This window comes from Bemisia tabaci, chromosome 1 (genome assembly GCF_918797505.1).
Source record: "Bemisia tabaci chromosome 1, PGI_BMITA_v3".
In the NCBI taxonomy this organism is placed as follows: domain Eukaryota; kingdom Metazoa; phylum Arthropoda; class Insecta; order Hemiptera; family Aleyrodidae; genus Bemisia; species Bemisia tabaci.
This window is the reverse complement of record NC_092793.1, coordinates 3891250-3907247: the sequence shown is the minus strand read 5'-3', so window position 1 is coordinate 3907247 and position 15998 is coordinate 3891250. Positions and strand designations below refer to the sequence as shown.

At 35.3% G+C, this 15998-nt stretch overlaps 4 protein-coding genes across 5 annotated transcripts in view; 1 reads left to right on the top strand and 3 right to left on the bottom strand.

Annotated features, from left to right (window-relative positions):
* Positions 1 to 6879, bottom strand: part of LOC109032186 (RAD21 cohesin complex component verthandi) — a 74996-nt gene extending 68117 nt beyond the window's left edge. Inside the window, exons 1-2 of one of the 2 annotated variants that reach the window (XM_019044179.2) lie at positions 6693 to 6879; positions 325 to 487 (exon numbers count right to left, since the gene is read on the bottom strand). In XM_019044179.2, coding sequence (XP_018899724.2) covers positions 325 to 468 — 144 coding nt within the window. In that variant the 5' untranslated portion in view covers positions 469 to 487; positions 6693 to 6879. The remainder of the gene's footprint in view (positions 1 to 324; positions 488 to 6692) is intronic. The other variant, XM_072302832.1, reaches the window with a different exon arrangement.
* On the bottom strand, positions 2177 to 4664 carry LOC140226087 (uncharacterized). Its single transcript, XM_072306554.1, has 2 exons — positions 3174 to 4664; positions 2177 to 2191 (listed from the first exon to the last, which is right to left on the bottom strand). The coding sequence occupies exons 1-2, from the start codon at positions 4662 to 4664 to the stop codon at positions 2177 to 2179; spliced, it is 1506 nt and encodes a 501-aa protein (XP_072162655.1).
* Positions 4845 to 5807, bottom strand: LOC140226086 (uncharacterized). Its single transcript, XM_072306553.1, has one exon. It carries the CDS (start codon positions 5805 to 5807, stop codon positions 4845 to 4847), a length of 963 nt encoding a protein of 320 aa, XP_072162654.1.
* A 1473-nt stretch (positions 6880 to 8352) lies between the features above and the next one.
* Positions 8353 to 15992, top strand: LOC140225159 (uncharacterized). The gene is made up of 3 exons (XM_072302977.1): positions 8353 to 9041; positions 11032 to 11220; positions 13701 to 15992. The coding sequence occupies exons 1-3, from the start codon at positions 8921 to 8923 to the stop codon at positions 13838 to 13840; spliced, it is 450 nt and encodes a 149-aa protein (XP_072159078.1). The 5' UTR covers positions 8353 to 8920; the 3' UTR covers positions 13841 to 15992.
* The last annotated feature ends 6 nt before the right edge of the window (positions 15993 to 15998 follow it).

The following is a 15998-nucleotide window of genomic DNA, read 5'->3' as shown; positions in this document are numbered from 1 at the left end:
CCTATGGAAAAGGATCAAAAAACAGGGTGTTCGCAGCGAACACCGTAAGAATTGATTGTTTACCACAGCTTCAAATGAGAAAATATGGATACTCGATCATTCACGCCACGCCACTGACTGTGAACATAAATAAACCCTGAACTTATAAAGAGGGTAGTGGCATGAGGACTACATTAAGTGCTGTTACTGCATTATATACTTTCTCGTTTTTACGAAGTTGAACAATTAATTTATTGGTAATAAAATTGCCAGGCATTTTGGTCCTAAGCTGATGATACAAATGGTAAGGAAGAGAGATTAAGAACGAATACTGTTTGAACTAACCTTCGGTTGTAAGATACCGTCAACAGACTTTTCAATATTCGTCTCGAATACATGAGCTTTGGTGAGCTTCTTATCCCAATGGGCTGCCAGCCAAATTCGGGCCAGAGGCCCTTTTTTGGCTAGCACAAAGTGCGCGTAAAACATGATTGATTACTTGAGCTCACTGAAAAACAAAAGAGAAAGCATAAAAGATCAGTAATAAATGGTGATAATGAGATAATACAAGCTGATAATGTTTTCCAAATTTTCTATTCCCAATGTTTTTCCAATACCTGTCTATCCACTGTGAGATGAGAAAAGCTGAATTAAGCATTAAAATCATTCAGGGGGTGCTTAAAGATCAATTTATGAGTATAACGACTAATAAAATCAAAATCCTCCATATTTTGGACCAACTGACTAAAATGAAGTCATCATTTTGGCAGACTGCCTTGTGGCTCGCTCTGCAAATTTATGCAGATTTTGTTTTGCAACAATCAGGAGAGTAATATATTTCCTTTCTGTTGAAAATGATATGAAATCTGGTCTTGCGGAAAAATCCATCCTACAGTTGGAGAGTGCATTCCTCGAAATATACCCATCAGGGAATGCTAAAACACAGAAAAAAATAAGTGGCTTGCGCCATCAGGAGCGCAAACCCCAGCCATTTTTTGGTCAACAAAGCAAATCTGTTTCAGGAAGTGCTATTCATACCTGTGCTTTATTCGCCTCTAGAGAGGTTGAATGATAACGGATACATCCCTTCTTGGAAATAGAAAACATTATGTTACATTACTTAATTTTTGATGAGACTGAAGAGAAAATGTGAGGTTACAAAAGATAAATTTTTTTTCTTCGATTTTGTCATTATAGGTTAACCTTAAGCAGACTGTAAGAAGTCTCCAACGAAGATGGCGAACACAGGGAAGAGAAAAATCATGTTATATGGGCTCGACTAAGGCTTGCGCTTCTGTTGAAGTTGTCTGTATACTCTGAGCACAAAATTAGCGCTGGCTAATGATATGGGTACACACTGTAGAGTCAAAAATATCAGGAAAGGGAAGTAAGTATACGCATGCCTGTGAGGATTTCAATACTTGTCAAAAATAATCACACTTAAGCTGGCAAGACCCTCCAGTAAGCAATGCTGCTTGTGTGGAGGGCTGCATACGAAAAATATAAACCAAAGGAACTGACAACATATTTAACAAAAGGTAGCCCTGCCTGGTGGGTAAACTAAACAGTCTATAAAGTACTAATACAATAATGGAAGAAAAACAAAGATAAGATTGAATCTGCTAGATGCAAAAGAAATAAAAGAGAAAGAGAGAGAGGGAAAATAAAGAAAAGAAAAAATACACAGGTGAAGTATAGGTCACTATGGTGAAACTATGCGGGAAAACATATGGTACCTTAGCGTATTTGGTACAAAAACAACATTTTACAGTAACAATTTAACTACGATATTAAAGAAGCCCTAAATTAAAAACAAAATCTTTCAAATTAGTGAGACAGTGGGGGCTGAGGTCTCCCATCGAACCCCCACTTAAAAAGAAAAATCTATACTCTTCTGGTAACTCATTAAATAAATCTAATATATTAACAAAAACTCCCCGCTTGGAGGCTTCTAGTGAAAAAAAAGGTTTCTTGACAGTATATTTAGAGACTTTTGCTGCCCTTGTCTGGTAATTGTTTTGGGAAAAAATGTGGAGTAGTTGGTCTATGAAAGTTGGTAAAATTTTTAGAAGCTCATATTTATAAAGCTGATTGAGTGTGGGGACATTTAGGAGCTCATTTATTTCGCTTGACGGGTAAAGCTGGGGTAAATTAAGGATGGATTTAATAATTCTCCTCTGAGCTCTAACCAATGGTGTCAGAATGGTAGAGCCTGCACCACCAAAAACACTCAGTCCATATGAGAGAACAGATTGAAAAAGAGAAATGTACACCAGACGAAGGTTATCAATTTTAAGGTAATTTTTTAGTTCTGTTATGGAATAAGTAATCTTACGCAACTCTCTAACTACCATATTAACATGTCCTCTCCAGGAAAGAGAGGAATCTAGTAAAATGCCAAGATACTTGGCTTCCAATGCGAGATTAATTTTGGGGCAGGAACAAGCGTTTGCCTTACAGCTATGCGTGTGTAGTTTTATCTTTGATAAAGTTTCAATAATTTCCTTCGTTATTTTAAGAGAGAAGGGTACAATAAGAGTTTTGTTGGCATTTAAAGATAATCCATTTTTCCCAAACCAGGGGATAATTATATTATTTAAAAAGTCTTCAATATTGTTCTTTAGTTCCTGCCAATTCTCAGCATAGATTAGAATCGCAGTATCGTCTGCAAAGCAGGAGATGTAGCGTTCAAGAGAAGAAAGATCACATAAATCGGCAATGTACAAAATGAACAGAATGGGACCCAGGACGGAACCTTGAGGTACTCCTGCTAGGACTTTCCTAAAGCCGCTCATTTTTGTGCTTCTGACCCGCTGCATTCTATTACTTAAATAACTCTTAAATAACTGTAAGGCAAGGCCTCTGATTCCAAACATTTCCATTTTATTTATAAGCTTAGCATGATTCACAGAGTCAAAAGCCTTCTGGACATCTAAAAAGATGCCAGCACATTTTTTGTGTTTTTCCCAGCAATCTAGTACTTTATTCGTGAAATGAGCCACTGCATGACTGGTATTTTTCTTAGGAATGAAACCGAATTGATTTTTGGGAATAATTTTTTGCTTACCTAAGTACCCCATTAGCCGTATTTTAATAACATTTTCCATTATTTTGGCTATATTTGACAACAACGATATAGGTCTATATCCAGAAGGATCATTTTGACTTCCTTTACCTTTGTAAATAGGAATTACCTCAGCAATTTTTAGCTTATCTGGAAATACTCCAGTTTGTATCATAAGATTAGATAGATAGGTGAGAGGTTTTGACAGTTGGAAAGAGCAGGTTTTGAGTAATGTAACTGATACTGTATCTGAGCCACAACTGGTGTTCGATTTTAGTTTGGCAATTATTGCCCTAATTTCATCCTCATTAGTGGCATACATAAACATGGAGTTTTCAAAAGAAATTTTTGGAGCTCTATGAGTCTGATGTGCAATTTTGTGACTAGATTTTTTATATTCTTTGGTGACCTCATCGCTCAATCTCTCACCTATTGTACTAAAGTAATCATTTAATTCATCGGGTGGAACATCTATTCGGCAATCCCTACTTTTTTCCCGTCCACTCAATTTGTTAATAATACACCAATACTTCCTTGGATCATTTTTAGCTTTCCGTATTTCTTTTTGGTAATAATTGCTTTTACTGTTTCTGATCAACTTGACGATAGCATTACGATAGAGAAGATATTTGTACCTCAGCTCCTCATTACTCTTATCGCTTGACCAAAGTTTGAAAATTTTGTCACGTCTTTGGATGCTACGAACGATACCTATGGTGATCCAAGGCTTCAGTATTTTATCTCTACAAGCTGGTTTTTTCCTTATACATGAATTTAGTCTAATAGTCTCATCAAGACACTTATAGAGGTTTTCTATTGCTACATTTGTATCAGTAATTTTATACAAACTATCCCAGTTTTTGCCACTAAGATTTTTAGCTACTTCTTGGTAATTAATTACTGTAATGTTTGTATCTACCCCTGGAGCTGTGCACTTGATTTTTGTCCCAATAGAGAGCTGGACAGGGTAATGGTCTGCGACCTTACTTTTGATCACTTCGCCCTTGACTAAAATATCCTTAGATAGTTTTGATATGTAAATATGGTCTAGACAAGTGTCCTCACCTTTGAGGTTTGGTCTAGTGGGTTCATTTATCAGACTAATAAAACCTTTTCCTGACAAAAGATCTAGTAATTCAATCGTAGGGGCTTCTGTAGCAAGTAGATTGATGTTGAAGTCGCCCGTAACAACTAGCATTTCATTTTGACCCTTGACTAGGCTATTTCCAAGTTCTTGGAAAAAGTCAATACCAGTTGGTCTGGAGGGAGATCGATAAATCCCCATAACCCTTATTTCAGTATTTTTGGCTTTGAGCTTAATTTGTAAACTGGAGAAAACAGTAGTAATAACAGGTATTTCTTCAAATGTAATACCTTTTTTGATATACATGGAGACGCCATCAGACTTATTCAGTCCAGCGCTGGCATGGAGACTAACATATCCTTCAAGAGAAACCAGGTGCATTTTTTCCGCATTATACCATGTTTCTGTACAGATAATAATGTCATAGATTGATCGTCTACTCTTTAAAAAGGCTTCAAAGCTTTTGAAGTTACCCTTCAGTGACCTAACATTCACACAAACTAACTTGATTTCCTTGGCATCAATAGTATGTGACATTGCTAGATAAATACAAGTGAAAAGAGTCTAACTATATGATTCAATTTTCATCATATTTAATTAATACAATAACAGAGGCCCATTATGCTGTAGGCTAAATTAAGAGAAAAAATAAAGTTCTTTCAAGATAAGCTAAGATGAGGTATGGAAAGTAAAAGAAGGAAAATAGAGGAAACAGGGTTAGTCAACCTGATCCTTTGCAGGGCTTTGGTCTTCATTACCCTCAGGGTTCTGAATTTCAGCATTTTCAGTCTTCACCAGGATATCAAGATCTGATTCAGTGAGTATGTGTTTAGCAGCAGACTTCTCCTCTTTTCTAGCATAGATGGATCCTCGCTTGACCCAGGCGAAAGCAAGCTTTTTTTCTTTCAAATACCTCTTTGCCTTTCGAAGTAGAAAGCTACGGAATGGCGTTAGATGGTCTTTTAAGTAAATGTTAACATCCTTACTCTTTTTTTCCTTCTTCTCATGCCCTCTCTTGTTTGTTGTACCTAGAATTTCTGACCATAGCAGTTTGCCATTGCGCTTCTTCTTAAAAGATTCCATGAGCTTTTCTTTAACATCATGCCTAAGTAACTTGACTATTATTTCCCTTGGAGCCACATTTGGTCCATTGACTGTTTGCCCTTTAAGGCGATGGCTTGCTAAAATACCCTCAGCTTTAACTCCTAGAACTTTCGCTATATTACCAACAATATTTAATAGATTCTCATCTTTACTTTCTGGGATATTTGCAATAATTATATTATTTTTGAGGTTGTACTGATCTCTGCGATCATTAACTAACTTAATATTATCAATTTGTTTACATAGCTGATCCACTTTGTTCCGCAGTTCTGCATTTTCCCTCTTGACATCCTCCATGTCCTTCACCAGGGTAGCAAGGCTTGTATATTTGGATTCTACTGAGGTTAATCTGTTCAGGACGATTCCATATGTGCAGTCAGAGCAAAACCATTTCTCCATCTTTGCCAGTCGGTTGAACTTTTCAAGGCTGATGCGAAGACACTTAGCATGATGCCACAGGTTGCACTCATCACATTGGAGGGCATACTCATTATTTTTAACATTTTGCGAGCATAGTCCACAGTCAGCAGGAGCATTTTCCCGTTTGTTTTTGCTTTGTAGAGCAGATTTATCCATCGTAAAGATTTCAAAAATTTAGTAGTGAAGAATGCAGTTTCTAGGACGGTGTAATGGTACAATGAGTTTAGAGGTTATGTCACTACCCTCTATGAGAACTTACTCAACAAAAAAGTTATCATGGGCCACTGTCACGATGACCGTTTAGTCTGCCATTTGATGTGCTAAATTAGATGATTTAGACACACACAGGGGTAATAATTTGAACAAAAATTATAAAAAAGACAGTTTTAAAAGACGGCAGAAAGAAAGACAGTTGTTGACAAACCAAGGCTTGCAAAGTATTAATCAGGAAAGTGACTCTTAGGAAATGAAAACGTTCTCAAAAATTAAATTTCTTTAAAGTGGGAAAATTCTGGAAGATTGGAGTTTTTTAAAACTACCTTGAAACCATGATAAAGAATCAGCTGTCAAAACGAATGATCAGGATTTGAAGGAGAGTATTGGAGGGACGAATCGCAGAATCAGCGATTTCAAATACCGCAAACCATAACCTAGATCCAGGTGGCGGACTCTTACTTATTCCTTTGAGTTACAAGAAGGGATGTTATATAAGTTGCTTCGGTATATAAATGGTCGGATATTAATTACTAATAGATGAAATGGTAGCATGGTGTTTATCCAAATTGAAATGGGCTACGAAGGAGGAAGCTAGGCTCAGGAGGGAAAATAAAACGGACACTTTACGATAATTGAAGTGCCCAATGGTGACAGCTTTCTGGGTTGTTGAACATTTCAAAATGGCAAAAGCGATGTAGATAGCTCGGCAGATGAAATGATCGGAAAAATGTGTCACGTTTGAATAACGGAAAGTGTTATTATCAACAACTACGGGGAACTCCAGGGGCTGGAGATGTGTTTGAAGTAGAAATTGACTGAACAAACCCAAGAAATGGTGATGTCCGCGTGAAAGTAGCTGCTCCTAAATTTTCAAAGTGCAGTGTTCTTGAGTAATAAACTTATTCCAACACATAACGAAATTTAATAATATCTAAAAATGAGCACTGACAACAATTTCTATCAACAAATTGAAAAACAAGATGGCAGGCGAAGGCGGTTGTCACTTTTTGCCGCCAACAAGCGAAGTACGGCTTACGGATGGACGAATATCGAATTCGAATGCGATTATTCAAATATTTGCTTTAGGAACCTAACCTACCGAAAAAGATCGATAGATAGAGTAATCGCAACAAACGCCTTAATAATCGATTCTTTACCATAGTTTCTAACGGGGAAATATCTATATTCGCTCAATCATGCGATCACGCCTCAGCACTGACTCCGAGGCATGGCAAAAGCTCAAAGCTGCTTCGCACCGGCTCATGTATGGTGGAGCGAAACAAAATAACGCCTTACTATGTACCCAACTTGCAAAATCTCAAAGGATCGAAATATTTATTTTATTTTTAATTATTCATTTATTTTATCATTACAAAATGTTTTTTGTTTCAAAATTCATATGGCTAATTCTTACATACCTATATTGCAAGATAACATGATAACAATGATGAGGTCCTGTTTCGTCTCAATGTGCGTTATGAATTTTTCCAGTAAAGTTATAATGGTCTATTTTTAATAGAGGAGCATCATTAGTATTTGAAACAAAACTCTTTGGGTTTGGTTTGTACAGACTAAAGACAAAATTTTCATCGCAAGCAAACAACTCATTAAAGCTTAATTCGCCTATTGTGAATTTTTCATAGATCCGATTGATGTTTCGAGGAAGAACTTTTTCAATTTGACGGTCAAAATTCTCCGAATCGTAGGGCATGAGTGCTATTAAGCATGCATAGGTACAGGGTCGGATTTACCATTTTTTCATTGCGGAATAAATATGCGATGACTGCTTTTTAGACCTCTCAATCATGTGCTATGAGGTAAGATAAAAAGAGCGAGAAAAAAAATCCATTTTCGCAATTTGCCGCCAGGGACTCCAATCCTCCCCCTCCCATCCTAATATGGTCCCAGGCAAAAAACAATTTTTTTGTCATTGTTTCTCTGAACTCTTTCTCCACACGAAAAGGCACCTTCCCCTCCCAATCGAATGCTGATTTATTGGAAATTGAAGCTGCGTGAATAACGAAAAAAAATTTAATTTCCGGTCCAAAAATGCACCACACATGTCTTGTGCATCCGTGACCATGAGCCACCACGTCGCGTCGCTCGCACGCACTGCGCTGCACATGTGGCGCCAGCGATGCAAAATTTCAAGTAATTTTATTAAATGAAAGTACATAACAAACAATCCATCTCATTTACAATTAAATTTTTAGATTAACTTCCATGGACTCGGTGTACAATCGAGCATACATAAACGGTAAAACCTTTTTTTTTTTTTTTACTTAATTTTTTTTCTTTTTTAAAAAATGTCTTAAATTACATTTCAAAGTTTATTTCTATGAATTTTTGGATAATTCTATTAGATGTATACGCAGCCCTTGCAAGATCCTTAAGTCACATGAAAAATTCATTTTCATTCTCATTTTTTAGCGGTACATTAACTTATTACCTTGTCAAATGGTCAAATGATTATTTCTTCAGTTGAAATTAAAATGCCTTTTTCAGGTGTAGGCGGCAACAGTGGTTAATCGCAAAATGGCGATCGTTCATCCACGAAGTCGCATCGTTCATCAACGCCATCGGTCATCTTGAAGCCTATTTTAATCATCTAATCAATCTAATCGGAACTATTACTTTAAAACTTAATTTTAAACCTTTTCCGAATTTTGATAAGAAATTAATCGACGACAATAATCTCTCTTAGTCTCACCCTACAGCTTTGGAATAACTGTAGTATTCTCTCGAGCCAGATATTCGAACAAGAGCGACGCTCGTATTACCTCCATTGGATATTATTTACAGATGGCGTCTTATGTTTATCTGAATTTTCCCGAATTTCGGAAGTGTCGCGATAATAATTTTCTTGAATTCTGCAAGCGAATTCGGATCTAAAGGAAAATGTGCCTGCAAAAGTTGTGTTTATTTATTGTGTGAACCGCCACCTCGCGTTTATCCATGCTCTTTTCATGTGTAGTGAATGAGTGCGATACCCCCCAGTGCATGTTTTCTAAATCTCATTGCACCTTACTAATGTAATAGATGAATAACTCACCATGTCCAGTTCAGTTGTAATAGAAAGAACTGAAGAAAAAAAGAATGATGACACTCTGGTCATCATTGTCAATGCGGATGGAACGTTGTCTGTCGACCCAGATACTCTTCAAAAAGTTCTAGGTTTGTAGCGGGAAATCACGATTGACTTTATTTCTCTATTTTTTAAGGATGCATGAATTCTTACGGAAGATTTGTCAGCTCAATTTCTTGCCTTAGAATCAATGATGCTTCACTCAGGCATTCAGTGCGAAGGGGTTCTCAAGCCCTTACATTTGTGGACCTACGTAACATTTTTCCACACAGACTTGAGTGCCAGATCCATCCTTGAAATGTTGAGTAGAGTGATGAAATTCTGCCATCACAGTAGACTGGCACTAGTTTGATCTAATACTTTAATTTTTTTTTCTTCCTTTTTTTCTAGTTTATTACAATTAAGTGTATCGACGGTGAAAGTCGGCAATCACATAACTCGGTTTGCGATGTCGCAGACTTCCTATCATACTATATTTTTTAAACAGAAAACTACTCAACGGCAATTCTTTAAAATTGTCGTGATTTTCCTTCTCTACGCAAAGAAAATCCTGCAAAAACTTCAAGAAATGATGTCATTTTGTTCTCCTTTTAAAAAATAACAAAGAGGCGGAGATTTTCAGACCCTGCAAACGAGTTATATGATTGCCGACTTACACCGTCGATATACAATAAATTATACAGACCTAGAAGATGGTCTTTTTACAATTTCGTTTAACAGTTTAAAATTAAAGTTTTACAAGGCACTTTGATGGATACTGAGTATAAAACAAAATAGAAAAGAATAAAAATAGAAATGAAGATTAGAATAAAAAAAAATAGAAATAAGAATAAATAAAAATAATTAAAAGTAATAGATCAGTAAGAATAACAATGAAATTAGAATAGGTAAATGTAGAAGCTATGGTAAATTAAAAGGGAGAAAGAAGTGAAAACTTAAGTGAAAAGTAATAAAACAATAAAATTATAAAATAAGATAAATTAGGAAGGAAGGTGGCCATAAGTGCTAAATGCCTAACTATTTGTACAATTACTAACTATATACATGAGCCTGTCTTACCAAGCTCATTTGCATCTAGGGCAATAATATTTTAATGACTACAAAATCTGAAAGAATGAAGGTATGCAAAGGAAACATAAACATTCAATTTTTCACTGAAATTGCGGTCACAGTAGGAAACATCGAAGGTAGTGCCTCCAGCGATAGCAGCACTCACAAGAAAAGGAAAGAAACTATGGTATTCAAAGTGTCCCTGAACAGACTGTTACATCCCAAAGTTAAAATAATCTAGGTACCATGACTTATTAGAGCGGACGCATCGTATGTTGAGACGAAAGTCAAGTATTGCTTAGGTCACCACTCATCAGTAGTGCCATCTGACTGCATGTATTAACCCGTTGAGTGGTGCTGATTCGGCGGTAATCAGAGATTGACATTTGTCTCAACTTAAGATGCATCTGCTCTACTTAAAAAACGCCTAATGATGTTGATTTGTATTTGTTGGATAAATGTCTACTGCAGTTCCAATCTTTCCCAGTTTTACAATTATAGATTTCACCAACTTCATAAACAGGACAAACCTCCTCAGTAACTGGGGCAAAATTTATCAGTTACCTAGAACTTTGAAATGATATCCAAATTCTTAAATTTGAAAAAAAAAAAATTATCAGCCATATTTACCTATAAAAATACATGAATTAAAGAAGAATGAATTAATTTCTCCATTAACTCCATTCATTTTGTGCTGTTGAAAGCCGTTTTCTGTAATTAGATTATGGCAACTGCATGTCTGAGCTTTTTTTAGTGGGAAAATTTCTTCAAGTACCTTTTAAATATCTTTCTGAGTGTTGAGACCTCATTGAATTCACATCAATAAGACTCATGTATTTTCTATTACAGTGCTTGGAAAGTATCCGATTTGATAGTACCACACGGAATTGTACTCAAGTGCTGGGTCCATACCATTTTGGTGGGAAATCAAAACCCGAAATTAATATTAAAAACGCAAAATGAACTCAAATCTTTTTCTCTTGTTTGATAATACTTACCTCTAATTAAATTGCCCTTTTTTTACTACAGCAAGTCAACAAAACACACCAGTGAGTATCCTGCAATGTGTTGATAGTGGCCAGCCAGCAACCGATGAAGAGAACGAAAATGGATTAAAAGCAAATTTAGTTGTTGAAGGCTATTTTCCGCAGAACAACAATGTACCTGTATCGACAGCTCTTGCTCCTGCCACAATATCAGCCTCAAATCCTGTCATCGGTAATTATTTTTCTTCGCTTCTAAAATTTTCACTCTATAGCTTAATGTCCTTGTCTCTTGAATTTAGCTGTTTTTCCTGCTGAAACCCTGGTTTTCATACCTAATTCTGCTTACTAATTTGACACCCATGTAATGAACTAGGTAGGTCTATTTCAAAATTAGATGTACATCCCCTCCATTTTCAAATTGATCGGCTATTTTCTAAAATCTTAAGTGAAACTCAACAAGGTCATTAGAAGGAAGATTCTATTACCATTGAATATATCTTAAGCACAAAGTTAGCCCTTCAACTCCTGAATAACTAAGCACAACACTAATTTTTACCTAGTCAGGGTGGACAAAATTTTCTAGCTAAATGCACCTAGGATCACAGGATTTACATATGAGAACAATTTATCACTTTTATAAAGTTAAGCTGAAGTTATGAAGCTGAGGCTGACTAAAATGTAGCTAGCGTGAACTCTTCAAAAACAAGCTTCAAAGGACCAGACGACTTATTTTACCATGTCTTTCATCTTTCCAAAAAAATTGAAAAAAGGATCTGGCTCAGGTTGCCTAAAATGATTAATCAGTGTAGTGGACCTCAACTCTCCCTAACACATGTTAGTAGCTGATTCAAATTTGAGGTATGATTCCAAGAAACACTCGAACTGTTGGTAACATGAATCTTACATTTAAAGATAAAGATACATCATACTAAAGGTCCTAGCAGGGTTGAAAATCTGTCTCAACCACATGTATCTTTTCCCCCATTCCCACTCTTTATTCTAATTTATCCAGTACTCTAATCCAAAGTTTTTTTGTTGTTTTGGTGTGGTTTGGATCTAACGATTTTTCATTTCAATCGTCCATTCTAGGAAAAAGCAGTGTCTCTTGTTGTTTAATCTTAACATAGTTACTAAAGTTCTGTTCATAATTGAAAAAATGACCTTGCTGATTGAAAAAAAGAGAAAAATATATCACAATTGAGTAATGCTTGGTTCCACTGCGGATGTTTTCTTAGAAAAAATTCTGTACAAAAATGCTTCTGTTACTTTAAAGCAAAATGCATAGATTTATATTGACTCTTGAGACTCTCTCTTCCAATCCATTAAGTGGTAGCTCCTTGATTCCCAAGTAACTTGGTTCCCTGTTACTAAATACAACCCAGTTTATATTTTACAACATACCTATCTCAAATCGTTATTCAGTTTCAGCAAACTGAAGTTCTGCCTAAATTGTCCTACACCAACTTTTATGAATAAGGTGGACTGTCTTCTGCTGGATGTTTTATAAAGTCATTTGAGAATGGCGTTTTGTTTCGCAAAAAAAATTGAATTACACTTAGGTTTGGGCATAGGTAAAGAATTCCTTCTGTGCAGAAAATTCAAAAATGCGATGGAAAAATAACCTACTCTTGATATAAAATCGAAAATTAGATACAGCACCCCCTCAGTCTCGTTACAATAAGCACTTGACTTTTCATTAATCAAAAATTTGGTCTAATTTTAAGGAGTAAGTAAAGAATTTCTACTATTGTGAACCAAAAAATCTATACTTTTTGAATTTTTAACATATTTTCTGCTCGGAAAAATTCAAATGGTTGTTTTGACATTGCTGAGGCAAATATCCGTACATATATTTTTAATTCTTCCAGCGCAGAAAGCGTACCTTTATCATTCCTTTCAATAGATAGGAACCAAGGAAAAGGTTTCCTGCAAAGTCCTTTTTGCCTAATGCAATCCATCATTCTCTTTTTCTAAATATGCAACTGTGTTGGGTTTTTGCGAAATTTTGGTGAATCAACGAAAATTGCGCGCATCTGGTGCCTGTTGAAAGTGTACTTTTTTTTTTCTTTCTTCAAAAAAGGACCTACCTTCTGAGTGCATAAAGTGCGGCCTTAAAAATTCTTTTCTTCATTTTTTTTGAGGCACACATTTCAACTCAGTACTCCACATCGCAGCATTTAATTCTTTTGATCACTTGCTGGGATGGAGTGCAAAATCATACATTCATCGAGAAAGTAATCAGATCTTGATTAATAATTTCTGATTGTATCTTTCTTCATCTTGTTACTTTTAAATCACTTTCATTTTGTTTTGTTCAGCATCTGAACAACACTGTGTCTAGCAGTTCTTGAAGTACAAGTTCCTTAACAAATTTTTGGCAGTTGAAATGCTAAAGTTGTTTTCTGTGTCAGGTTTGATTAAGGAGTTTGATTCCAAAATAAGGCTGTTAGAAGATACAGGAATTGTCATAGAAAGAGATGTTTCTAATTTAGATGTTTCAAAGGAGCGCATTTTCGAGCTTTTAAAAGTTCAAAACAGCTGTTTGGTTGGAGAAAAAAATGAGATGTAATGTTGAAGTAATGAAAAGAACTCTCCAAAAATTCAATTCTGCTAGACATTTTGTTTTCACCATCTTTTTTTTTTTTGTGCCGTTAATTTTTTCTACCTCTGCCAACGTTTACTAGTGTAACACTTGAGTATGGTTTTGATTAGGATCGGTAGATGAATTTATGTGTGGATTGGGCCCAACAGAGGCGGCTAATCTGGATTCAGCTTTACAATCAGAGGCAGCGAAACGTTTGTTAGATCCACATTTACTAGGTAATTACAGTTGGATTTTGATTCCTCTTTGAAGCTTGACTTTTTGACGCATCTTTGCAAACTGAAATGTATATGTTAAGGTATATTGAGTTTTTTTCGGAGCAAACCTTACTAGAGTTCTTTTTAAATATATAATGACGGGTCAGCAGGTTTTTAAAGGGAACTCAGTGTTTTTGCATTAAATGTGTCTTGTTCTGCCTGTCCCAAACAATATTTTAGTTATGGAAATTTTGAAAGTTACTGACGTATTCAAACTTCACTCTTCCTGGCAAGTAACCAAAATCTCCTTCCTTCATGATCATTAGTCAAGTTTTTTATCAACAATAAATAATAACAATACATGTACATGAATCACTTGCAAATCTTTTTATACTCATCATGAAGGTTCAGAATTAGCCACTTTCTGAGGTACTGATGAATCAATTTCACCATGCACATAAACTTTTTTTCTATCAAATTACGTTTGTCCCTGAGAGAGTGGTCAGTTGTGGATTTTCATAATGAAGGGGCAAAGATCCACAACTTATTATAGGTTTTATGATGCGTTGAAAATTCTCAAGTTCAAAGTATCAGATATGGAAGTATTTTCATTTGAATTTTTTTTTTTTTGCTCTCTTGGAAGATGATTGAGACGAAAATCGAAAAATAGAAAAAAAAAGTAGGAATATCTCAAATTTGGTCGATTTAATTTGAACAGAAAAAAAGAGAAGATTTGAAAAAATTAAAATTGACAAATTGTGCGTCAATGTGCAAATTAACCATGAAAAAAAAAACCCTTGTTCCTGTCTCGTTCAAAATTCATTTGATCTTATCATTTGGATGCATCCTCTCACTAAAAAGATTAAGCCGATTCAATGACAACTTCAGTTGATTTTTCGAACAGAAGGAAAGGATTGATCTTGAATAGATTTACTATCGTAAGTTTTTTAAAAATAATGGGATTTTATGCGATCATAGTATCTAAAGGTTTAAACGATAGCAAAAACAGTGTCCATCACAATCAGCACAAGGTACTTCCATCCAGAGTTGGAACATACCTATACAATTTTAGTGATGAACTTGACAATTCGCTGAAATGGATCATTGCTGCTATTGACTCATTTCTTACGAACTCATTTGTTTTTTTGAAACTTTTCTTGGAGTGTCTTTGAAAATGTTTTCATCTCAATCAGAGTGAATCTGTATTCTTTTTTTAAGCAGAAAAATCTCACTGGTTGCATGTAAAGCAGGTCCTTTTTTTCTTCATTTTCTGTTCTTGTTACTGTATGTACTTGCACCAACTCAACCAATGTATCGTACCTCCATGTAAATTTTTTGAGTTCTTCACCATTCTCGTAATCTCCCAAACAACTTCAACCAAGTTTTGCTTTTAGTAGAGTTTTGGCAGTTTCGAATTAATAGCGTATTTTCATTCGGTATTCCATCATTAATTGTAGAGCAAAAATAAGGCGTTTTTATTTCGTTATTGGAATATTCTTAATGGGCTTTCTGTTTTTCTCTCTCTCTCCCATTCTTCACTTTTGTGATTATCCTCATTTCATATTGTTATTTCGCTCCATCTCTCTTTGATTGTTTTCTATAGTTTTGTTGATCTCTGATAAGTTGAATCAATTTGGAAGAATATTTCATTAATGTAAAAACTTTTTTTCCCTCGAAAATTTCGTTTATATTGGTTATTGCAGTGAAAAATTCGATGCTCTTAAATTTTCAATCAATGCAATGAGTACAAATTTGTTCATTACTAAAGCAAGATGATCGTTCTAAACTAGCCATTTGGTGAGGCAAGTTTGCTTCTGAATCTAAATACAAAGTTCACTCTGCACTTGATAATTTAAAGCATATAACCTAAAAAGTATTCAGGTTGTAATTATTGATCCCAAAAATATTGTACCATTTTTTTTTTCAATGAATAGAATCGTATTTTTGAAGGACCCTAGGGCACACCGCCTTGACTGCTTCGTGCCTCAGGTCTATGCGCTATGAATTACTCTTATGATTTTATACTGTAGAGTACAATAAGGTATCTTTCTCGCCTTTCTAAGAGGAAGGACAACTCATTGGGGAACTCCTGTGTAGTTTAATTCAGCAGACTCTCCATCTTAAATTTTTTGTGTCTGTCTCTTATGTACTTTATTATTTTCTCAATTTTTAGTGTATTTTCCGAAGGAAATACACTATTGCGTTCTCCTC

Bases quoted from the DNA above. Each gene is read 5' to 3' on its own strand.
- LOC140225159 (XM_072302977.1), top strand. From the start codon at position 8,921: ATGTCCAGTTCAGTTGTAATAGAAAGAACTGAAGAAAAAAAGAATGAT. The intron at 9,042-11,031 runs GTTTGTAGCGGG...TTTTTACTACAG, and splicing joins TACTCTTCAAAAAGTTCTAG to CAAGTCAACAAAACACACCA. The intron at 11,221-13,700 runs GTAATTATTTTT...GGTTTTGATTAG, and splicing joins AGCCTCAAATCCTGTCATCG to GATCGGTAGATGAATTTATG.
- LOC140226086 (XM_072306553.1), bottom strand. From the start codon at position 5,807: ATGGATAAATCTGCTCTACAAAGCAAAAACAAACGGGAAAATGCTCCT.
- LOC140226087 (XM_072306554.1), bottom strand. From the start codon at position 4,664: ATGTCACATACTATTGATGCCAAGGAAATCAAGTTAGTTTGTGTGAAT.